This window comes from Arvicola amphibius, chromosome 4 (genome assembly GCF_903992535.2).
Source record: "Arvicola amphibius chromosome 4, mArvAmp1.2, whole genome shotgun sequence".
NCBI lineage: Eukaryota > Metazoa > Chordata > Mammalia > Rodentia > Cricetidae > Arvicola > Arvicola amphibius.
Window position 1 is genome coordinate 129255954 of NC_052050.1, and position 26076 is coordinate 129282029.

The window sequence follows — 26076 nt, forward strand, 5'->3', positions numbered from 1 at the left end:
ATAATTGAGTCAAAAGACATCTAAGAGGAGGAACATTCACAATTATTTACAGCACAGGAAACTTGCAAACAATGGACATGCCTATATTTATATCACTATGTTTTATGAAATATATTAATGCTCTATATTAATGAATGAATACATATGCTAGGTAATATACCACTTTAAATAGTAATATAATGATAGTATAATAACACTTATTTTGCTTTATAACTTATTTTCTTTTGCTTTTTCACTTAGTAGTTCACAAACGTCTCTTCATGTAGGTGCCTACCAATGGCTCTCTAAAAACTACCTGGAGGGGAGAGCAAGATGGCTCAGCTGGTCAAAGAAAGAGCATGCCACCAAGCTTGACCACTTGAGTTTGATCCCCCAGAACCCACATGGTGGAAAGAAATCTATTGTCCTCTGACCTCCAATTAAATAAATTTTAATTGAACTGGAAACGCCCCAGGTTTGTTTTCTCTACATGACAGAGGCTACGTGGGCATCTGTGGGTAACCTGCGAAGTCTCTGAGAAAGTAACTGAGAAAAAGGGGAATCCAAGACATTCTTTGGATTTCGACTTTTCTTGGCACTCTACCTAGTGTGCAGGTACTGGGAGAGGGCACCTCCAGCCCCGCCCTTTGGTAAGGAGAATCCGGTGCAGAGAGAAGAGGAGTGGTATTAGGACTGGACACCTCCACGGGTGGGTAGTCAGAAAACAGACCCCTGGGGGCGGGGGGGGGAAGGGGGCGGATTTCGCTGGCCTTTCTTTTCCGTAGGCTTAGTGTTATTGCTTCCTTCCCAAACCCTCCGCATCCCTTCTTCCATCCTCTTCCGATCTGAAACCTTACCTTTCCATCCTTTATTCCTGCTTCCTGTTCCCTCAAGTAACTTTCCTCGATCAGAGGTTTTGGGGGGAAGTGCCTAGGTTGCAATCTGCTTTAGCTGCGGTGTTTCAGTCGGCCAGCTGACACTCATTGGGCAAGCGACTTTCCTAAAGGTCTAGGTCACAGGAAGATGGCTGCTGTGCCTGACCCTGAAAGCAGAAGCAGTCTTCCTCATCAGCCAACCGTGCCTTAGGGCAGCAGCTGATGCAGGTTGCGCAAGGACAAGTGAATTTAGAATTCCAAAGATTGCGTTTCAACACCCAGACTCCTCACTTGAATTGTTTAATAACAGACTGCTCATGAGATCCGTAATACCTCCACATCTAGCAGGGGGTGTTGCAAAATTCTAAACAGCCCCCCCCCAGGCCGTATCAGGCCTCAGAGAGTCCAGAGCTGGACATGTGACTGTCTAGTTTCTTCTCCGTCCAGAAACTGTCCTAATTTCGACCTCCTCTGTCATCTTTCCGCACCGAGAGACTTAGTGTGTTCTGAACTTGAGAGCTCAGAAGCTGTTCCGGGTCTTTCGCTTTCGTCTAGCACCCAAGAGGCCGGCGTGGATGACGCAGGCTCCAGCGGGACATCATAACAAGCCAGAGGCGCTTTATCTTAGCCTCAGAAACTTTGTCCCCAGGGTCTGGCGGCAGCGGTGTCTGCAGAACTATCGGGCTCTAGGGCAGGAAGACCGGAGAGGACGGGACGTGTCCCGGGTCCTCTCGCTGAGCTCGGAGCTCCTACATCCCGGAGTTCCCGAACTGGTCCTCAGACGCTGTCGCTTGAACTTGGAGCAAGACCTCCCTCAGTCCCAAGACCTCCCTCAGTCCGCCGCGCCCCGCTGCGAGCAAGGAGCCCGCAGCCAGCAAGGAGAGGAGAGAGAGAGAGAGATGATGTGGTTGTGGTTAGGGCTCATCGGGCAGAAGCTGTTGCTCTGGGGCGCAGCAAGCGCGGTCTCGGTGGCTGGCGCCACTGTCCTGCTCAACACTCTGCAGATGGTGGCTAGCTACGCGCGGAAATGGCTGCAGATGCGACCTATCCCATCGGTGGGTCCCGCCTACCCCTTTGTGGGACACGCGCCGCTAATGAAGCCCAACGGCACAGGTAAGGGTTTGTACAAGGAATCTATACTCTGACGCGAAAACTGCTAGGCTCCTTGTCAGTCTAGGAAACCTGTCTAACCGACCCCTCCCCACCCTTTGCCATATTAGGGGTCCTCACATCCCTCGGATTCTCTTTGGCTACTAGGAGAAAGAAGAAATCTTTGATTCCCTAAAGAATAAATTCCCAGTTCTCCCGATTCCAGGTTCCACTCTGGTGCCTGCCAAATTGCACCGTGTCTCTCCTATCCTATAACGAGTGTATATACAGATTGCAATATTTCCAAGTACCTGTGGTTCCTTTGGTCTTTTCTCTTTTCTCCATATCTCAAAGGTCTCTTTTCTTCTGCTGTGTTTTGCAAAGCATTAAGGAGGAAACCCCTGGGAAAGCTGCAAATATCCTCAAACTTAATACTATTCCTCTTTGTATCTTAGTTAAGAAAACAAGAGAGCAGAGGTTGTTTTGAGGCTCACCATCCAGACATTGCATGACTTGACCAATATGCAGCTAAAATTCTCTTGGCCTTTGTATTTCGACTGTTCTGAGGAAGTTTTACAAGACTACTTCAGCAGACTCTGCTGCCTGGGCCTTGAGGTGAAAATTACATGGCCAGTTTCAAAAACTTTATTTATTAAAGAGTGATTTTTTTTCAAAACTTGAAATAATCTTCTAAAAATATGTTTTATGTAATTTTTTTGTTCTGCTGATGTAAGAAAAATACTTTAAATCAGAAAGTTCTTTAACATAGTGGTATTTGTGGCCCCCTGTTGGAGCAGTGCATTTGATCTTAACGATTATTTTCTATGGCCGTGTATGTTAGGATGCCCAGAATAGGGGAGATACATCCAGCATGGCATGTTTTAAAATGAACCTGCCTCAGAACCTATCCTTTCTTCATACTACTTATTAATAGTTACTTTACAGGCTGAGCATCAACTCTAAACCTTCTTAAGATCCTTTATGATCATTTCTGTGACCCCAGACAAAAACCGCACCTCAGGACAACGTGACATGACTAAGCTAGGACAACATGGGAAAATATGAACCAAAAATATTTTCTAGCAGAAATCCAAGTAAAGTTAACATTAGTTACCTAACAATCTATGTAGGTATGTTAAAACCACATTGCTAACACTCATGCTGCTTACCTGCCTATACTCAAAAGAAAACTAACTTCCCCTCTACTCTGAGGCTTGAGAGCTTCTCCTCTAGCACTTCCACTGTGAAAATCATGACAGACAAAATCCAAAACCCAAAAAGCCCATTGGGGAAACAAAACAGCTTTTAGTGTAGATACTCAGATTTTCATGAAACCATTCTGGGTTTCTGGTTATATACGGGGGGGTACCATCTTCCATAGAATGAGAGCTGGCAAGGCATTATCTTGAATATGTCTGTAAGGGGTTTTTCATAGGAAGTCAGTGTATGAATCTGAGTGGCCCAGCTAAGAAAAATTCACCTTTAACATGGGCAGAATCCCAGCAGCCAACCCATCCTGAGCACAGAGAAAGGATACAGAAAGCCAACTGGTGTCTCCCTGAACCTTTCTTCGGTTGCCTTGGTCATCAGAAGGCCAGGCTGGCCAGCCTTCAGACTGTACTGCTTAGGCAAACCCCAGCCTCTCCCACCGCCTCTTCTAGGGTTTTGTAGGCATGCACTTCACTTCCTTCACTTATGGCTCAAAGACTCAGAGTTCTAATTCATCTTAGGCACTGTTTTCGTACGTTGGTCTAGGCACAAGTGCATTACCACAAGGTTGACCTTTTGAGGAAGCTCTGTGTGTGTATCAAAGAACACTGAGACACCCTTAAGGAATGGGGAGAACTCCATCCACAAAGAACATCTCCTTGAGGCCTCAGCTCTTTGGGCATCTACATTTCCCCATTGTGGTTTCATCCATGTAAGCATCACCCTTGTATTGTCTATCATGACATTTCAAACACCAGCAATTATACACTAAGATGCAAACCATTACAATGATGGTGATATGCATTTACGTATTTTTAACTTTTGACCCATTTCTTTATGAACACAGTTGATCTGCTTATGATTGTCGTTAATACGTCTGGATGTTTTGACTGTAAAGATAAACACGTGATTACTTATTTTATAACATAAAGTGGCCTCTGAGACAGTCTAGTGTTTTTATATGAGTTTTCAACTAAACCACTTTCTGAAATTTTAAGGAAATATCTTTTATATAATTTTTCAAAATTATTTTTCTGTAATTTTATTTTCCAGATGCTAGTCCTTCAGGGTTTAGCTTTTAGATATTTTGGTCCTTTCTGAATTTCCTCATATGGAATTATAAATGTTTGAGAAAAAAACTCTACTTGGAGGGGTCATACATAGCCTTAGAGCCCCTCCAACTTCATCCTTGGTAAGTCTCATATTTTGGGGAAATGCACTAAAATCTTTAGTGACTAAAACAAGAGGCAAAAACTTTGAGCTGATGGGGCTCTTCCGAGTCCTTCTTGTTGCAGTGACTCTGAGTGAGGAGAATGGCCACTTAGAAAGGGATGGCTTATTCAGCCCACAAGTACTGGACTTGGGGACAGAAAACCATTGCTCAATTTTCAGTTATGAAACTGACTTTATTTGGGAAGTTGTTGAGAACTCTCGAGTTAAAGGTTTTGTTGCTGTTCTTACTCATTCCATTTATAGAAGAAACTATTGGAGTTAGTTTAGGATTAAAACATAATTTGAGCCAAATTTCTAGATTACTCTCTAAAATGTACTTGTTTACAGCAAGTCCTTTAAGCACCAACCAAGCATTTATGGAGACCTTTTGTACTCAGCATTGAGCTCGGCAAAAGTGGCCTATGAGAACACTCTAAGATAGGATCTCTGCTCTGAGATACACTTATGTAAGTGGCTGTGCCTTTTATTCTGTGGCTAATGTCCAGATACACGCCTTGGTATCCTCCCTCTGAGTGTTGCCCGTAGACTCCCGTTGGCATCTAATTCATACATCTGCCAGTGTTTCCTGTTAAATAACCAAAGGGCCCAACCTTTGGATCTGACTCCCTCGAACCAGAGATTCAAATGCCCTCATCCTCCTACCACGTCAGACCAAACCACGCAGAGGGCAAATGTGGAACAGAATGCTCTGAAATCAATGAGTTGATATAGCCCAGGATTAAAAAATATTAATACATATATATTAATAATATATAAATATGTATATATACATGTGTGTATGTACATGTGTGTATCTATATGAAGGTATGACACATATGTGTGGGTGCTTGTGGAGATCAGAAAAAGATATTAGATCCCCTGCAGTTGGATTTAAGGTGGTCTGCTAATAGTGGTAAGAATTGAACTTTGGTCCTTAGGAAGAGCAGTATGTGCTTTTACCCACAGAGCCATCTCTCCAGCTCTAAGTTTTAAAGTTTTAAAACAATTTCTTTATTAACATTTATTTTATTCATTTACTTACTTAGTGCATGTGTGTGCACGTGTGTGTGTGCATGTGTGTGTATGTGTGTGTGTGTGCTCATGTGTGTCACAGTGCATGTGTGGAGGTCAAAGGACATCTACCTAGTTAGAGTCATCTCTTTCCTTCCACTGTGTGTATCGGAGAGATCAAATTCAGGTTGAATGTTGTGTCAATAGATAACTTTACTGGCTGAACCATCTTTCCAGTTCTTTCCCTGAAATTTTGACAATACTGATAAGATTTTTTATCTAAGAGATGTTTGCAGTTTCTTTTCTAAATGTAGTACAGTGGTCCAGGGTCCTGGGACCAAGTCACATTCTACCACTTTCCAGCTCCACGGCACTGAACACCGATTTATTAAGAATGTACATGTTGCCACTTTAAATCCTAATAATTATCTTATAAGAACTTGTATCATTGTTACATTTATTTAAAATATAGATAAAGTTTTTTAAATAACCTTACGACTACAGGAACATTGCAGCTCATGGGAGCTCACTTCCTCTCCCTCTCTGCAGCTTCCTTTAATGATGACCTGTCACTTACCTTATGTATTTGTCGAAAGGAGATGATGAAACTTTGCACATTTCAATGAACAAATTCTTGTCTCCATTGAATTTAGGACAAAATATTTTTCTTCCAGACTTTTTTCAGCAGTTAATTCAGTACACAGAGGAATTCCGACACCTGCCCCTCATTAAACTCTGGATTGGACCAGTGCCCCTCGTGGCTCTCTATAAGGCAGAGAACGTGGAGGTGGGTATGTAGTCCTACAGGGGACGGTGTGCTCTGGAGGCTGGGATGTAAGAAGTTCATCTGAATACATGGGACAAATACAGCTGCACATTTCCTCACGCTCCACCCAAAGAGCGTTTCGGGAGGCACGGTGCAGGCCATTCAGTGATTTCTCACTGCAGTTCGCTTGCAATCCTGGGAGAATAACTCCCATAGCTGCACGTGTTTCTCATTAGGTCCCTATACACTTGGTCTCGTTTGGATTAGAAGTCTTCCGAGGGAGATTTCTGTGGTGGTGGTTGTTGTTTTGGGTTTTTAGCGTTCTGTTTTGTATTGGGGATTAAATCTAAGGCTACTGCATGCCATACAAATGGTCTTCCGTTTGTTGACAGAGGTTTCTGTCCCACCAGGTCCTGCAGTCATTCATTCCCAAAGAAATACACAGATGTCTACAGTAAACATAAACTGGTTGGTCTATTAGCTTAGGCTTCTTATTAATTAATTTTGGCATCTTAACCCATAATTCTTGTCTGCGTCAGCCACGTGGTTTGGTACCTTTCATCAGCAAGGCATTCTCATCTGCATCCTCTACGTCTGGGTGACGACTGAAGACTGAGCTTTTCTCTTCCCAGAATTCTCCTGTTCTCATTGCCCCACCTCTACTTCCTGCCTGGTGATTGGCCAATCAGTGTTTATTAAAAATAATACAAGTGATAGGATAAAAGACCATTGTCCCACAGCATCTGTTAAGGTCTACTCCTTTTTCTATTTTCTAATTTTGAGACTCTGAGTTGCCCAATGTGGCTTTGAACACATCCTGTAGTTTCAGGCTAACCTTGAACTTGTCTGTAAGTCTCCTACCTCAGACTCCTGAACAGCCAGTGCAGTGGTCTTGCACCAAGACTGGTGTACCAGGCAGTTTTAAAAGTTCAAAACGCACGGGGCTGGAGAGATGGCTCAGAGGTTAAGAGCATTGCCTGCTCTTCCAAAGGTCCTGAGTTCAATTTCCAGCAACCACATGGTGGCTCACAACCATCTGTAATGGGGTCTGGTGCCCACTTCTGACCAGCAGGCATACACACAGACAGAATATTGTATACATAATAATTAAATAAATATTTTTTAAAAAGTTCAAAACACATGACTAATAAAATAGGGGTGTTTTCATCATGGTTTTCAGGCTCTCATACTACATCCGTGATAAATTTATTATTATTGCCCTGAGGATGTGGAACATAAGGAAAAGAAACTAAGCCTTGGGGTTCTTTGCCTGAAATTTTCTGGGGTGTTCTGATCTAACATCTGAAGCAGAGGCTGTCTTAGTTATTTAGGTCTACTGCTTGTGAAGAAACACCATGGTCACTTGTAAGAGAAATATTTTAATTTGAGGATTACGGTTCCAGAGGGTTAGAGTCCATGACCATCTTGGCAGGGAGCAGCAGGCAAGCGAGTATGGTGCTAGGCAGTAACTGAGAGCTCACATCTCATTTCACGAGAATTGGGCAGAGAACTAACTGGAAATGGTATGGACTTTTGAAACCTCAGAGCCGAGCTTCAGTGGCATACCTCATTCAACAAGGCCACACCTTCTAATCCTTCTCAAACAGTTCCACAAAAAGTAGACTATATATTCAAATATATGAGCATTGTCAGTATATTCAAACATGTGGGCCATTCTCATTCACACCACCCCAGAGGCCAATCTGTCTGTTTACTAAACAGTACAGTGAATATGGTATTGAGGAAGAATGACAAAATTTTGTCTTAATCATCTTTCATAGGATTGTCAAAAAGTAAAAAAAAAAAAAAATGCTTTTCTCACCCTTTTGACTCAGAAGCACATAAAGCTGCAACCAGATATTATCGATGTGTGCCCATATGCTTCTTTCAAAATTGTGTGTGTGTGTGTGTGTGTGTGTGTATGTGTGAAGGTATGTATGGAGTGTGTGTATGTGTTGCTTTCAATATGTTACTGCTTTTAGGGAATGGTTTTAAGTCTAGTTACTATCAATTGTTCTGAGTCAGAGGCATGAGTGGGTTACAAAGAAAAAAACAGAGAATATGGTACATTCAAGCCATTCTTTCAATGAGCTTATAGAAGCTAATTACATTGGGAATCCGTAATAGAGTAAGATTGATTTCATTGTTTTTCTTAAAGGTCCATTCTAAACAGGCAGAATGTACAGCATAGAGGCAGAACAAAAGCATAGTCATAAATGATCTCCAGTCACATTACTAGCTTGTTACAGATGGAGTGGGAGTCTGAGAGTAATGGCAAGGTATGGGCAGCATTCTCAGAAAAATTATTCCTACAATCCTACTCCCTTAGTTGTATTAATTAAGGGACACATCAATCAAAATGGCTATTGGTGTGGGGGTTGGTAATAGTGGAGTATGTTGGAGGAGTGGTGTGAATTACCATTACCGTAGTTGTAGTGATTCTTGGGAAAGATGGAATGCCTTTTAAACTCGGGAGACTCTTCTGCAGTCAGGTTGTGCCAGTCCATGACTTTTCCCAGTCATACTGAGGACCAGAGATGGTCTGTAGGAAAAAGCAAAGACACGGAGCTGTAGCACCCATTAACGTATGGAACAGGATGTAGCTGTTTGATGAGTTCTTGAGGGAGTTAATATAAAACCATGTGGGTTTTGTTGTTGTTTTTTCTTTTATTTTCTTTTCCTTCTTTCCTTTTTGTTTGTTCGTTTAGGACAGGGTTTCCCTGTGTAATAGTTCTGGCTGTCCTGTGAGTAGACCAGGCAGGCCCCAAACTCACAGATATCCGACTGCCTCTGCTTCCAAAGTGCTGGGGTTAAAGGTGTGTGCAACCATCGTCTGTTTTTTTTTTTTTTTAATAAAACTTCTTACTTCTTGATGATATTTTCCCACAGGTGTTAGGGAAGGAAATTGAGAAATAAAGAAATCCTTTAGTCCCCAGCTTATTCACTTTTGTATTTGAGTTTTGAATAATAAATGGGCTTATTTAATTATGGTTTGTCCTTGACAGAATGCCACTACAGACATAAATTTCCAAAGTTGGCAAAATGAAACAAAAATTTTAAGAGTACCAGTATGACACTGACTGTCTTAATTTGCTTAGCAACCCCATTACAGAGTAAGCAGGTAATAAGTATCTAGAAATAGTTTCAACAGATCCAAGGGGTTATGTGGTATTAAAGATAAAGCCTGACAAGGTATCAGTGCAAACATGAACTAATTTAAAAGAACCAAAAAAAGGTATGTGTCTTATATTCATTTCCCAAAAATCATTAGGATGAAAACTTTGGGAGCTAATTCCTCTTGGGGTAGTGGTGCCCGATAACCGACAGTTGCTATGGGACTGGAGGATTTGCTGAACCCGCATGTGTGATAACTGAAGTTATTTTTGTGACAATTTAGCTTATTAATAAAAGAAGAAATTTTGGGAAGCAGGAGCTTGCCAAAGAAAACATACAAATAAGTGTCTGCAAGCTAGTTTCCTTCTGTGAGGGACCAGGTGTTCCTGTATGGGTTGAATAAGAAGATGGTGAGTTTGTCTGGAAAGGGACTTCAGGTAGTGGTGGCAAGAGGAGTCTAAGGTATGAACCAAGGTGGAATGGCCTGAGCCACACAGTGAGAATCTGTTAGTAGATTGACAGGTGAATCAGGGAGAGGTCAGGAAGCAGGAAAGGCAGCCCGCAGTTTTGCTTGTTGGGTGGTGGTACCTACAGGGTTTACAAGAGAGTGCCATATCCCAACGTCATAGTGCTATGCAATAGCCTCTTTTGTCCGATTTGTTGGCTCCATCTCAGGAAATGGTTAGTGCACGAGAAATAAGATGAGTATTGATGGGCGAAAAGGCTGTTTGGGAAGTGATGCAATTGTATATGTAGCCTTTATAGGAAAGAAAGAGAATAGAAATTTGTCCCCCCAACCCCTGGACATGTTATTTTCCATTCTTCTGAAGTCTATGGAAGAAAGTGAAAGTTGCTTTGAGATATGGAAGAATGGATGGTTTGGGTTCAGTCCCGTTGAGTGAAAGTTAGTCTTTGTTGGTTTGGGGCAAAGGCTTTTTTTTTCTTTCGGTGTATTGAGAAGAAAACGCCATTTTAAAATATCTACAGTGGGGGTTAACTGTCCAATGGCTGCTGGAACAGGAAGAGGTGTGTCGGAGATAAATAATCATTGACAAGAAGGTGGGTTGTTGTTCCAAGGCTCAGGCTGTGAACTGTTGTCATCCAAGGTGATGTTGTCATCCTAGGTTAACTTAAGTCAGTGTCCTCTTTAAGAGACACGAAAGGATGTGGCAGTGTTGCATTGGGAGTTTCCAAGGAAGGTCAAAGCCAATTGACATTGTCTAAGAGCTGTTGAAAAGAATTTAACATTATCTTTGTGAGGGGAGGAGTGGACAGACACTTGAAATTGATGAGGTATAATTAAAAAATTAGTGACAATATATCTAAGATAACCACATGGAAAAACTGAATTTTGTATGGGGCAAGCAGTAAATAAGTTTGATTATGAAGCTTGCAAAACATTTAAAATAATTAGATTTGTGTGTTTAGTAGAGGAAGCTAATAAGATATCCTCCATATAATTAAATATACTTAAGTCTTAGGACATTTGTGTCAAACAGGGAGTATTGCCTGATTTGCCCACCATGGGCAGAGGTGGGGGTATTGATCTGATTGAAGGAGAACTCTCCAATGCACCTGAAACATAGGTGCTAGATAACAGAGTGATCACTGAAAAGGCAAATATTTCTATATCATCAGTGTGTACAGGAACAAACAAACCAACCTTTAAATAACAATAACGTTCGTTTTGAGGGATCATGACAGGGGAGGGAGGTTGGGGGACTAGGTCACCACTAGGCTACTGACAGAATCTGATTAATATCGGAGACATTATTTTAAGCCCTTGCATGGACTGGCTGGTTTATTTATTAATTAGTGGGCTGGCAGGTTGCTGAGCCACAGTTTCTATGTTTCCTTTTTAAAAGTTACCGTTTTTAGAAAGGTAAACAGATGGTAAAAAGCTTCTAAGTTTGCATCCACAGAGAAATGTCAAGCCCGCCCTTCACATCCCAGGTGCCCCACTGTGTTCAGATGGAGACTAGTCTTTAGCTCAGGGTGGACTAGCAGGGCAAGGGAGGGTTCAACAGGAGGTGGGGGTTGTTTTTTTTTAAGTTCTCTCTTTTTCTCTTGATCAGGCTGTGTAATTAGTCTAATTTGGTTCTAAAGAGTGACATGGGTTTTTTTTTTTCTTTTTTTTCTTCTCCAAGTTTCTGAACCAAGGGTCCCATAGTCAGAGTACCAGGGACACTATTTCTAATTGTTTTATGTTTAAAAGCTCATAAATTGACGTTAATGATGCCTGAGCTCCAGTTCCTTTAGGTAAAGTGATTAAGTGCTATACATAAGTTTAAGTTCCGAAGACAAAGAACTCCCCGTAATGAAAACAAAAGCCAAAGACAATCAAGGGATTCACCTTCTCATTTTCCTCAGCTGCATTTGGTCCCCAAGTGTGGATAGAAAATTCATTTTTATGAAATAAATATTTATTTGAAACTCTGAGCAAGTTTCTTTTAGGCATAAGAATTAAATGAACCACATAGAATAATAAACATTGATAAAATATTGATCTGAAAAACAGACCTAGTCTGGTGTTTTTATAACTGCAGTTATTTTGATGTCTAAATCCCTCTACGTTTTTTATTTCTTCTTAAGGTAATTTTGACCAGTTCAAAACAAATTGATAAATCATTTCTGTACAAGTTCCTACAGCCATGGCTGGGCCTAGGACTTCTCACAAGGTAAGGGCGCTGTCTGAGGTTTTTGATAGACAACTGTCCAGCTACCCGGTAGCATACAGTGTGGTAAATAGGCAGTTCCCAGCCGGACGTGCCTATAACCAGAAGTTATGAGCTCCTAAGTGTGAAAAGCACTCTAAGAACTAGAAGGTCTGCTGTAGAGGGAGAATGTGTGGTGGGGGGAAGCCTTGAAACGCTAGTGGGACAGCCAGGAAGCTGCAGATACATACATAAATCAGCCTTGATCTGACACCTGGAAATAAGTCTCTCCCCCAAGAGAGGGTCAGCCAGGAACGGGCTTCAAACAGTCGGCATTAAGGTCATATGGGTGTCTGAAGATCAAGGCTTAGAGGAGGGGCTGGTCTTGAGAAATTCATCTTAGAAATGGACAAAATGTTCTCAACATTTTCTATTTCATTAAATTAATTTTAACTATTAATGTCCATAGAATAAGGTCCAGATATCAACAATGTAGGAATAAGTGAGTTTATACTATGCGGCTCCCTTTCTCATTTGAATGAAATCATTGCCGCGTGGCGCTGTGGTTGAGGCTGTTTTGGAATCGCACTGACTGGGCTGGGCTCACGGCTACTGCGAGGTGGCTCTACTCCTCTTGAGTTTATTATGATGTCCTGTTTTCAGTACTGGGAACAAATGGCGCTCCAGGAGGAAAATGTTAACGCCCACATTCCATTTTACAATTCTGGAAGATTTCTTAGATGTCATGAACGAGCAAGCAAATATATTGGTTGGCAAGCTTGAAAAGCACGTCAACCACGGAGCATTTAACTGCTTTTTCCACGTCACTCTTTGTGCGTTGGATATAATCTGTGGTAAGTGCAATCGGTTTATACCGTGAAAATAAATGGCCGAAATAGGAAATAAGATTCTGTGGGTAGGATGGATGAGGGGATTAATAGGAAAGGTCCCAGGATCCTTCAGGGTAGTGTTCTAACTCTCCCCAAGAAGCAGCAGTCATTCCTGGGGTGTGTGTGGCGGGGAAGTGGGGGAGGGGGAATGTCCAAAGCAGTCACCGTATCACCTTGCCTGGAAGGTCAAAGGGAAAGGATGACAGGAACTGTAAATAAGATGTACAGAAGGGAAAAGAAGGGGAACAAAGAAGAGAAGACGTATCTCAGCGTCCCGTATCACATGGCAAACACAGCTGGCTGCGTAGGAAATGTTTCTCTCTGTATGTTGCAGAAACAGCTATGGGGAAGAACATCCAAGCTCAAAGTAATGGTGATTCTGAGTACGTCCGGACAGTGTATAGGTAAGTGTGTGCGCGCGTGTGTGTGTGTGTGTGTGTGTGTGTGTGTGTGTGAGAGAGAGAGAGACTGTGTGAGTGTGTGAGTGTACAAGCATGTGTGTGACTGTGTGACTGTGTGTGTGTGACTGTGAGTGTGTGCATGTGCAAGCGTGTGTGACTTGTGTGTGTGAGTGTGTGTGAGAGAGACTGTGTGAGTGTACAAGCATGTGTGTGTGACTGAGTGTGTGCATGTGCAAGCGTGTGTATGACGTGTATGTGTGAGAGAGAGACTGTGAGTGTGTGCATGTACAAGCATATATGTGTGTGTGAGACTATGTGAGTGTGTGCATGTGCAAGCGTGTGTGTAAGTGTGTGTGAGTGTGTGTGTGTGAGTGTGAGGTCTTTTAATATTCTTTAAATTGATTTGGTCTCTAAAACCATTGCTAATCACATCTATCTATATGGTATTTTGATTGTGTTTGAAATAAAATTTAAACTAAAAATTCACTTCATAATATAGGCATCAACTTTAGTAACGGGAGATTGCTATAATTTTATTGTATGTCTGAGATCTATAGTTATTTAAAATTTCTCATAGTACCATGATATCACAAGGCAAAAGAAAGATAGAAACAATCCTAATAGCATGCCAACTATTACTATTTATTTGTTATTTTTAGGAACACTCTATAACAGTTCTCAACCTGTGTGTTGTGACCCCTTTGGAGGTCAGATGACCCTATCACATGGGTCACATATCAGATAGCATGTGTGTTGGATATTTACATTATGGTTAATGACAGTAGCAAAATTACAGTTACAAAGTAGCAATGAAAAGAATTTTATGGTTGGGGGCCAGCACAATATGAGGAACTGTGTTAAAGGGACACAGCATTAGGATGTTTGAGAGCCACTATTCTAGATCTATACCGCAATGCTAGCAGTGGTTACTACTGTTCTGTGTGTGCTTTCTTTTTTATTGGGAAATTTTTAATACCATGTATTTTTTTCGTATCTTCTGCATTGATTGTATGTTGATTTTGCAATTGAGGCCATCCTTTTGAACTTTAAAAGTTCGAGGAGTTATTCGCTTATTAAGAGATGGGAATAGAATTTTACTTGATTTATACTATCTTCATTTATTGCTCAGTTAATTTCATCCTAACAGATATTTACTGAACATCTATAACCAGCCAGGCACCATACAGTTAGTTAATTACGAGTTACTTTTAAATTGACACAGACAACAGAATAGTATGGGAGGTGGCCATTGAACCAAGAAATAGGAATTTAGGAATTTTAAAAGTTGTTGACGAAGAAAAGATCAAGTTGTTATCAGTCTGCAAAGCATGGTTGTGTTCTAGAATTGTGTCCAGGAAAGACAGCCTTCAAAAAGCTGTCATTTAGAATGTCCTAAAGGAGCCCTGTCATTTAAGATGAGAGGCAGGTGCTGGAAACATCTCTGTGATGGGTTGCTATTTAATATGCATTTTCTTGTAAAGACTGCTTATTTCTCAATCACATGTATCTATTTTGTGTGCATATGCATGAGTGTGGGTGTGTGCACCACAGTGCACACGCGGGAGTCGAGAACAACTTGTAGATGCTGAAGCTGGTTCTTCCCTTCTGCCATGTGTGTCCCAAGGTTAGACCTCAGGCCTGCTCACAGGTTTGTTTAGTTGCTGAGCCTTCTCACTGGCACCAGAGTTTTTAATGTCCTCAGAATAGTGACTGAATAAGTACACAGAGCCTAGAGGCAGATCTTATCTAAGCCTTCGGTGTAAAAGCTCTCCCATTCCTGGGAAATTGTGAACTTGCACTGTAGACATAAAAGCACTGGGCAAAGACGTCTGCAGGTTTCAGAGCGGAGTTTTCAGTTCCCCAGTATGACCATTATTTGCTGAAGCTCCATTATATGTGCAGTAGTCTATTATTTCACCTCTGAGCATTGAACGCGGATCTCTAGCAGCCGCGAACACAAATCGGCATCACTTTATTTATTAGCGTTATCGAGGCCAGGTTCCAGAGGTCAGCAGATATCAAAGGTACTGTTATCCTGTTTATAGGATGAGTGATATGATATACCGCAGAATGAAGATGCCCTGGTTTTGGTTTGACCTTTGGTACCTTCTGTTTAAAGAAGGACGCGAACACAGAAGGGGACTCAAGCGCCTACATACATTCACCAACAATGTAAGTTGTGTGAGCGTGTTCGTGTGTGTGTCACTGTGTGCATGTGTTAAAATATGCAAAGCATGGAATCAAGTGGAATTAAATGACTTCACAATGTTGTGCAGCTATTACCAAATACTTAGAATATTCTTTTTTGTTTGGTTGGTTTTTTTGTCTTGTTTTGTTTTGTTTTTTTGAGACAGGGTTTCCTCCATAGTTTGGAGCCTGTCCTGGAACCCACTCTGCAGACCAGGCTGGTGTCAAACTCACAGAGATCCGCCTATCTCTGCCTCCTGGGTGCTGGGATTAAAGGCGTGTGCCACCATCACCCAGCCCATATTCTTAAACCCAGAATTGTTATTTTTTTAAAAAACATATACTCAAATGTAGGATTATGGAGTAAAATATACTTTCCATAAAATTTAAATAGGACAGTAATGTCAAAAATCAATATTACATCGGAATTGCATATTCAGCTGGCGTGAATGAAATACTTGCTGAGTGTTCTACACTGCAGCCAGTGTTGGAAATAGAGAAATTAATTAGACAAGCATGTTCTCTACCGTATCAGAGAATAGTCTAGGAGAGGAGGTTATCCATAACCATAATTGCAGAACGTTCTGTGGACTTATGGACTTTGAGCATTTATTAACAAACAGGGTTCTGGATGGAAGGAGGAAGGGGACTGAGATCTGTGCATGAAATGTTGCAGTAAGACAGCAGTTCTCATAGGAAAGGACTTCTAACATAGTACGTAGTATAATTCAGTGACCATTAATTTGGTAGGACTATTTTCTTTCCAAACTGAAAAATAAGCAGGTGATGGGAGTTTTGTTTAAAACATCTTTGGGTTGAAGACATGTTTACCAAAAAGCAAGGCTTAATTGAAAATACAGAACACAATTGCAATGTGGTGAAATTTTCCCATTGAATTATACCTTTGCTTTGCTGTAATTTTTGCTTAAATATATTGGGCTTGCTTCTTCATTGGTGGACGAGCCACCAATGAGTCACGTGATTAAGTCAGTGGGTGTTAAATGAATGAGATTCTGCCTTGAGTTGCCCGCAGCGTCACCGCCAGGTTGCCAGAGGAGAAGCAGTCACATTTTATAATTGCATTTTCACTCCGAATGTAGCAACATCAACATCAGTACAATAAGCTATAAATTCCAGACTGCATAGACAGTGTTGTTCATTCTGCAAATATTAATATATATATATATATATATATATATATATATATATATATATAGAGAGAGAGAGAGAGAGAGACATAAACACTTATGAGTTCCATGAGGAATAAAAGAAAACATAGTATTTTGTTCCCAAATTTCTGAGAATGTACTTGTTTAAGCCTCTGCATGGGTAGGTCACCTAATTACCCAACAAGAAAAAAAATATTCATGAACTCCAGGCAGTGGTTCAAGGCTAGCCTGGTCTACAAGAGCTAGTTCCAGGGTTGTTACATAGAGGAAACCTTGTCTTGAAAAATACAAAACAAAATAAAAATATTCATGGACATAGCAGGTGTATGGACTGTTTCTGTTGTTGTTATTCAGATGAATCTAATGAACACTCTAGAATGCTGGCCAGTGTTCTTATTCTGAGTGGGGGAATCAATACACAAAAGCAGACTCTGCTAAGAGGATGGTGTGTAGTAGGAGCTGCGGGTTGCTTTCCCGCCCAGCTCCCGCATGGCTAGCTTAGCCCCAAAATAATTACATGGAAACTGTATTCATTTAAACACTGCCTGGCCCATTAGTTTCAGCCTCTTATTGGCTAATTTTCATATCTTGCTTTAACCCATATTTAGTAATCTGTGTAGCACCATGAGGTGGTGTCTTAACGGGAAGGATCTTAGCCTGCGTTCATCTCGGAGAGGAGAGGCATGGCATCTGCCTGAGGCATCTGCCTGACTCTGCTTTCTTTCTCCCACAATTCTGTTCTGTCTACTCCGCCTACCTTTTTTCTGTCCTATTAAAGGGCCAAGGCAGTTTCTTTATTATCCAATGAAAGTAACACATAGACAAATGACCTTCCTCCATCAATGGTGGTGCTTGAGATTGTGGGGAAACATGCTAAATAAAATGCAAACTCAAAGCATGTCAGGTGATAAGGGAAGCAGGGACAAAAGAAAGAAAGTCAGGCACATAGAGAGTGTTAGTGAGCAGAGCAGGCATGCGCAGGGAAGATCTCTGTGTGGCTTTCACCTGAGACCTGAGAGTGGCAGAGGACCCTGCCACAGGAGCACTCAAGGGCCGAGAATTCTGGGCTCCCTGAAGAGCAAGCCAGCAGGGTGAATTGGCTCAGCAGCTATTGGTTCATTAACTTGCCATTTCCTTTCTCCATAACCAGATGCACTCATCAAGAGGGATCTAGAATTAGTGTATTCTGTAACTGTGTCCTCTCTATTTCTCCTCATGAGTTCCCACACATCTCTAGGGGACTGTTTAGTAGCCAGTGACTCTATTCCCCTGTTAGAAAGATTGCAAAAGCAGTATTGAAAATTACGGGTTTGTCCTAACATGAAAATCATATTTCATAGTTTTCTACATGACGTCCTTAGTGTTAACCAAGGGCTTTCTTGCTCTTTCAAGAGAGCCTAAGTTGTTACCAAAATAGAAAAAAAAAAAACAGGAAAGTTTGGGGGTGGGAATAAGTTCAAGAAAGCTGGCATGTTTTTTATAGAAAAAAAATGTAGCAGTAAGCCTCACAAAAAGTGCAAATTGTGTACTCAACATGATTTAAATCCTACAGGTCATCGCAGAACGGGTCAATGCCATGAAGGCAGAGGAAGACTGGAATGACGGCAGGGGCCCTGAACCCTCCAGAAGAAAGCGCAAGGCCTTTCTGGACTTGCTTTTGAGTGTGACTGATGAGGACGGAAACAGGTTAAGCCAGGAAGACATCCAAGAGGAAGTTGACACCTTCATGTTTGAGGTAATTTTTGTTGCCCGGTAACTTTTATTATTGAAGCCTTTCGCAGCTGGGGTTTTACTGTGGTGGAGACATCTGCCTAAATTACGTAAGAACTAGGTTCCAACCCCAGTGCCACAGAAACAAGCAAGCAGAAAATAAATAAATAAATACATACATACATAAAAATAAAAAATAAAAAAGGAGGGGTTGGGGGAGTGGTTTAGAGAGGTGGCTCATCAGTTTAAGAGAGCATTGGCTGCTCTTCTAGAGGACCCAGGATCAAGTCCCAGCACCCACATGGCAGCTCACAAGTGTCTGTAACTCCAGTTCCAGGCGGTATGGCACCCTCACACGGACGTGCATGCAGACAAAACACCAGTGCACATAAAGTCCAAATAAGTGAATAATAAAAAGAATCACTAGCAGAGAGTTGAAAAATTCAGTCAAACACTAAAGCAGCTTTAGTATAACTGGAAAAAATTAAGATTATTTTCAGAAATTTTAAATTTAAGAACAGAGTGATGATAGACACATTATATTTTATTAAGAAAATTTAAGGTTCCCAGACTTTCCCCAAGAAGACACGAAACCTCACATTGTCCTCGGTTCCCTATGTGGCTCCATGTTTTTTCTTAACGTCCCCAAACAGGTCCATTTCACTCCTTTCAAAGTCTAGCACGCATCTATTGCTGAGGGTTGCTTAGACAAAGAAAACCTAACCAGCTTGTGATTCCAATGGGATTTCTTTGACATTTTAGTATTTTTTAAAAACTCTTCTTACAAATATACCTTAAATATTATATGAATATTACAAAGTGTGGAGCTTTCTACACGTGTGTTGCAAGCTTAAGGTTTCAGGAAATCCTCTGATATAGCAGCAGCCTCAAAGTGGTGGGAAGGGAAGTGGGCATGGGCTTCCGGAAGTCCTAGAGCGCCCAGCCTCACATTGCTTTGGCTGCTCTGTCTCAGTCATCAATCATTAATCAAGGAAAAGGACCCACAGACATGTTTCAGGCCAGTCTGATGGAGGCACTTCTTCAATTGAGTCCCTTTCTTCTCAGGTGGGTCAACTTGACAGTAAAACCTAACCAGTAAAGCAATCCTCCTGCCTCAGACTTCTCCCAAGTGCTGGGGTTCTGGAAGTAACCACTCCCACCCAGCCTAGAGGCTGTAGAGTCTGTTTGTTGCTCACTGAGGTGAGCAGCTGCACCCAATGATTCAGGTACTGCAGTCATCCTGCCGCTGTGAGACATGGGGACTTCACTTTTGTCCTCATACATATCACAACAATTTAAATGTCTCCCCCTTGTAAATTCAGGGTCACGATACAACAGCAGCTGCGATAAACTGGTCCTTATACCTACTGGGTTCTTATCCAGACGTCCAAAGGAAGGTGCACAAGGAACTGGATGACGTGTTTGGTGAGTTGGACCACTTTGTTAGCTCTGTCGGGGGCCCGAAGGAGCAGTGGTCATTTTTGATCCATAAAGATGCCATTGTCATCAACAGAAGGCCATGGTATAGGACTCCTGCTTGCACCTGAAACAGACACATGTGCCCACGGCTTAGAGTCGTGGGCTGTGCCTTTGGGCAACACCAAGAAGATGCTGTGTGGGAGCACAGGGCATAGGTGGAGAGAGCTATGAGGGTAAAGGGAGAGTCCATGTGGCTGCATCTGACACGGTGAGAGGAGTGATGCGGGATGCAGCAAGCACGTGACTGCATCTGACATGGTGAGCGCAGTGATGCCGGATGCAGCAAGCACGTGACTGCATCTGACATGGTGAGCGCTGTGCAGAGGGATGCTGTAGGAGGATTTGTTTCTACTACACAACAAGCTCTATCATCTCTAAAGTATTTTCAGCACCCCAAAGGAAACCTGTACTTCAGCTGCTCATCTTTCTTCCCCTTAACCCTGCCCCTGGAAGTCACTCTTTTGCCTTCTGTTTCTATAAATGGAATCATACACAACCATTGTCTTTGTAATGTGACTCTATTAACATATTAAAATAAGATATGGTCTTGTCTTATCTGGTTTCTGTTACCTAATTGAATGCTTCATTTTATTTTATTATCTGTGGTATTAGAAATTGTGCTTTGCCAGGTGGCGGTGACGCATGCCTTTAATCCTAGCACTCAGGAGGCAGAGGCAGATGGATCTCTGTGAGTTTGAGGCCAGGCCTGGTCTACAAGAGCTAGTTCCAGGACAGCTCCAAGCTACAGAGAACCCTGTCTCGAAATCTCACCAAAAAAAGGAAGAAGGAAGGGAAAAAAGAGGAAGGAAGGAAGAAAGAAAGAAAGAAAAGGAAAAGAAAGAAAGAAAGAAAGAAAGAAGAAAGAAAAGTTCTGCTTTTTGTGAACATTTGACTTTCTGTGTGTGGCCCCATATTGCTCTTGGTGTCTCTCCTCCCTAAGCCTATCTAGGGCTTTGTTTTTATTTTGTACATTTATTTTTACCAGGAAGGTCCCTTCGCCCTGTCACCTGGAAGACCTGAAGAACTTAGATATCTGGATTGCGTCATTAAGGAGACTCTTCGGATTTTTCCCCTCGGTCCCTTTATTGCCGCGAGAGTCCTTAGTGAAGACTGTGAAGTCGGTGGGTATTGGAGTGTGAAGGAAGGGGGCGTAAGGGTAATATTCCTGTATCTATCTGGTAGAACGTCCTGACAGGTGCTCTCTCTGACAGCTGGTTTCAGAGTGGCAAAAGGCACAGAAGCAGTCATCATTCCGTATGCCTTGCACCGAGACCCCCAAATACTTCCCGGAGCCTGAGGAATTCCAGCCAGAGCGGTTCTTTCCGAGAATTCCAAGGACGCCATCCCTATGCCTACGTGCCCTTTTTGTGGACCTCGAAACTGTATTGGTTTGTATCCACGCAAGTGGGTTGGCATCTTTCAGGCCAATGTGATAGATTCTCTCAGGAATCTCTGACGCACAATGGGATGTTACTCATAGGCAGTGGACCTAAGACAGGCTCTGTTTCTTCCGCTTGTACGATGGTTTTAAAATGCCATTGTTAGGGTCTGGGAAGGCGGCTCAGTAGGTACTGTGCAAGCATGAGAACCCAAGCCTGTCCCTAAATGCATGGAAAGCAGGGTGTAGTGTGCACGTGTGATCCAGTGGTAGGAAGGCAGAACGAGTGGATCGCTGAGACAGAATACAGCATAGATGGCTTGGAATGATTGACACCTTCTACCATGCAGCGGTTTCACCATGCAGCAGGGGAAGGCGTCAGTAGGTCTTAGGGTTCTCGCTTTGGTTTACAAGTGGGAGCCTTTTCTTTGTGCGGCTTCACTTGGTCTTTTCTCTTTGTGTGCTTGTGTGTTAAATACCGTTGTCTTGGTTTGTATTGAGACCAACCTTAATGACCTCCTTTTGTTCATTTAAGTGTAACTATGCTTTGTTAATTTTTATTTAAAGACCCCCATCTAAGGACATTCATAGTATAAAATGTTGGGAGTTGCCTGGTGTGGTGGCTTAGATTCAGGAGGCAGAAGCAGGTAAGAATCTCTGTGAGTTCAAAGCCAGGCAAGGATACATAGTGACACCCTGTCTCAAATAAACAAATAAGAGAGGGAGTAAAGAAAAGAGTGTGAGAGAAAGGGAAAGGAGAGCGAGGGAGGGGAGAGAGAGAAGAGAAGAAGGGGGGGAATATATTGCTGGGAGTCGGATTTCCCTGTCGGAATTTTGGATTTAGAAACAATTCTACGATTCTTCCCATAACACAGAGTATAAATCAATTTTGTGGTAGATTATTTAATTGTAAGTGTGTGTGTTTGTGTGTGTGTGTGTGTGTGTGCGCGCGCGCGGGCATGCCACATTGCAGAATGTAGATGTCCGAGGATGGCTTTCGGAAGCGGTTCTCGCCTTCTCACCATGTGGATCTCAGGGATAGAACTCAGATCATCGGGCTTGACAGCAAGAGCCTTCAGTTTTCTGATGGGCTGTCTTGCTACCCCTTAGAGGCTCTAAATCACTGGAGATTAGCTTTGGTTATTATGGTCTTATAACCATATTTAAACAATAATAACCATTATTATTATGGTTAAAAGTTTATAATAAGACTTATTTTTTTGATTTGAAACAAATTACAGACCCCAGACAAAGGGCATTGTCTGACTGCCAGTCAGGAACGTTACAAATGCGTAATCCACATGCATCATAAACAATGTGGCTTTAGCATTTTGTAGCCCTTTATTACTTATATTAATGCAAATATTAATGAAATGAACTAGATACTAATATGTGGACTCTCTGAACCCTATATTGGTAACTCTAGAGAGAATAATTGAAGGAGACAATAAAAAACAATCTCGATCCCCTGAGTAAATGGGAAGCATGGGGACCATGGGAGGGGATTGAAGGGGAGGGGGGGGAGAAGAGGAGGAGAGCAGAGAAAATATACAGCTCAATAAAATCAATTTTAAAAATGAAGTTAGAAGAAAACAATCTAGAAGAGTTGGCACCTTTAGAGCCCATATTGCTTTTATGGGGATTTGGGTTTGGTTCCCAGCACCACCCACTTGCACTGAGTGACTCAGGCTCTAGCAATTCCAGATCCAGGGGACCAGGGCCTTATTTTCTCCACCATACATATACACACACACAGACTTTAATTTTTTTTTTAAAAAAAATCGATCTAGAAATTCTCAATTTAAATGAGTTGAATTCATCTGGCTGTCAGTCATTCCTAGGTGTCCTGTGGCACTCACTCTAATCTGGTCCAGGACCTCTCAGAGAATCCATCTGCAGATGCACAGCCCTCTTTATAGACTGGCATGGATTTTGCATATGAATACAATATTTATATCCTTCAGTATACTTAAATCATCTCCAGGTTCTGTAATACTAGTAGCAATATATATGCTAGTTACAATATACATACTATTAAAGATATATATGAAAACTAATAGTATATATATAATATCTACATAAAATAATATTATAAAAATATATATAGTGGTAATATAGATGCTATTAAAAATTATTGTTCATGATTGCTTAGAGGGTGAATGATGAGGCGACAATCTAAAAATCTTTTAACCCATGGTCATTTGAATACATAGATACAGAATCTATAGATCAGAGAGTTTGTGTTACTGTTAAAGTAAGATTGCCTGGCTGATGTGGGATTCCCTCTATGTTGCTGTGAATACAATTGGTTAATTAATAAAGGAATCTACCTTGACCTGTTGATAGGGCAGAACTTAGATAGGTGGGGAAAACTAAACTGAATGCTGAGAGAAAGAAGGGCGGAGACAGAGAGAAGCCATGTAGCCCCTGCTGGAGACAGACACCGGAACTTTAGCCAGTAAGCCACAGACAGCCATGTGGCCATACACAGATTAATAGAAATGGGTTAAATTAATATGTAAGAGTTAGCCAATAAGAAGCTAGAACTAATGGGCCAAGCAGTGATTTAATTTACACAGTGTCTGTGTAATTATTTCGGGGCTAAGCGGCTGAGAACCAACAAGCAGCTCTCCTCCTACAACACCTGGCTGCCCCAGCTAATCGGACTCACGTGGGAGCAAAGGGACACCCAAACTCCTCAGTTTTAGCTATCATCTCAGGGATTGTGCTCTCCTCTACCTATGTGAATATGAAATGATGACTGTACCACGGTTTCTTGTGTCTCACACTTGAGCTGTGTCTATAATCCAAGTGATGGTTTTGACATTTACTTACAGGTCAAAAGTTTGCTGTGATGGAGGAAAAGACGATTCTTGCCTGTATCCTGAGACAGTTTTGGGTAGAATCCACCCAGAAAAGGGAAGAACTTGGCCTATCTGGAGATTTGATTCTTAGGCCAAATAATGGTATCTGGATCAAACTGAAGAGGAGACATGAAGAGTCCTAACTTTGTCCTTGGGCTGTGACCTTATGATGAAGATCATTCCATAAGAAACACGGTATTTGCAGTTTTTATGTTGGGAGCTGAAAACTCTGAGTCCACGGACATAATGTTTTTTTCTTGCCCCCACTGCTCTTGAGACCCAGTCCACCACAGAGAGTTTTGTATATTTATTACTAACATAGATGCCATGTCACACCTGCCCTTGGTCTCAAAGGTATTCTCAGCTGAGCTAGCACCAAAAAACAATACCTAAAAATTATAGCAAACGGAACCATCAGCCTATTCAATTTCATTGCTATATTCAAAAGGTGTCATTTAAATGAAATTTCAGAATTAAGAGTCTTGTTGACTCTGAAACCCCATATGGTATCATTTGGAAATGGTGGTAATCAAGCTCTTCAGCATCGTGGCCTTAAGATTTATCTCATTAGTTATGAGATAGCAGTGTCATAACTCTTGCACATTTTATAATGCAAAGCAGGTCCCTTGCATGCTGGCTCAAGTGACAGTCACCTTGCTGACTGTGTGCAAGGTCTTCTATCTGTTCTTGGTGGAGCGCACAATCACCTCTTACATCACGCTATTGGAAGAGATTCCTCTCCACAACTTCCAACCTCTCACGGTACCTCAGAAGCTTAGTAGTGGCCCTTCGAAGTTCAAGTAGTACCCACAGAAATTATCTGCTTATGCCCCTTTCATTCTATTAAGAGTAGAGCATAGAATAAATGGGACAGTAAATTTCTATCCAAGTTTCTGACTACAATTGTGCGATGGCTAGACATAGATAAAATATCTACACTGGAGCCTCTCCATTCCCTTCCTGATATACTTTCTCCTGCTTTGGCTTTTTGGAACTCAGGGATTGTGATTTGAGGATTAGAACCCTTTTCGTATTTCTGTATTTCTTCCACTTTTAGAGGAAGAAATAATCTGTTCTTTTATATTTAGTGGACACTGTAATAACACTTGGTTCAGGATTAGACATCTAATAAAACTCAGCCCTGGGAATATCCCTTGCAAAGTTGATAACTGAATTACATTTCCTTACGCTTTAATTTTGTATATAATAGTACTGTTTCTCAGGCAATGACTTTTAGAAACTTCTTTTTAATAAATCATTTTTAACAGGATCAGTTGTGTGGCTTGTTTTGTTTCCAATTTTTCATGACCTAGCAAATAGAAGCAAGAAGTGGGAAGGATAGAATATGTATTCATGATTCAGTACCATAGAGAACAGTATAACAAATGGCATTTGGCAAGCACCACAGCACGGAACATTCAGGGAAACATTACCAAATAGACCATTAGACTCTCCAGGGAACCCCAGAGCACAGGACTCAAGCCCTAAGCTGACGAGAAAAACAAACAAAAAAAAAAAAAAAAAAACAGAGGGAGATACCCACTTGTACTGAAATGTATAGTAAAGCCTTGGTGTATGACTTTGAATGAAATGTTTCAGTAGAGCCTTTGCTATGTTTGGATTTATCAGCAGAGGCTGAGAAATTATTCTGAGACCATTTGAACCTTGAAGAAACATTGTCTCTTTGGAGAATCTGCACTTGGTGAGAGCTTGCAGCTGTACTGACCTTGGTCCTAAAACACTCCTGGCAAAACCGGCGAGCCATTATCAAAAGAGACTAAGGTTTGTGTGGGCTGTCTGCTCTCATGGGCAGCAAAGGCATGATGACTTTGATAGCTGGAACCTTTCCCAGCCCCTGTTAGCCTTGTGCATGTTTGAATAAAGCAACTGGAGTGAGCTAGCTGAGTGTCAGTTCTTACCCAAAAAGTCTGTACCCCTTGCTCCTATGGAAAATGGAAGGCTTAGCATCTTGGTGAGCTTCTCTCTACTGGCACCTTTGACCAACATCAAACAATATACAAAGATTCCCTGAAATGACTAACCCCACTATATAGAAATTGGAACTAATTACAAAGTCGCATTCCAAATG

At 41.7% G+C, this 26076-nt stretch overlaps 1 protein-coding gene across 1 annotated transcript; it reads left to right on the plus strand.

Moving 5' to 3' along the window:
- The first annotated feature begins 1148 nt into the window (after positions 1 to 1148).
- LOC119811191 (cytochrome P450 4V2) lies at positions 1149 to 25257 on the plus strand. Its single transcript, XM_038324829.1, is given in 15 exon segments — positions 1149 to 1967; positions 6050 to 6162; positions 11848 to 11933; positions 12573 to 12763; positions 13134 to 13203; positions 15246 to 15372; positions 18109 to 18291; positions 19589 to 19691; positions 20731 to 20761; positions 20763 to 20866; positions 20957 to 21018; positions 21020 to 21069; positions 21071 to 21109; positions 21111 to 21133; positions 23961 to 25257. Coding segments are annotated over 15 exon segments (1890 nt in total). The 5' UTR covers positions 1149 to 1429; the 3' UTR covers positions 24131 to 25257.
- Positions 25258 to 26076: the final 819 nt, after the last annotated feature.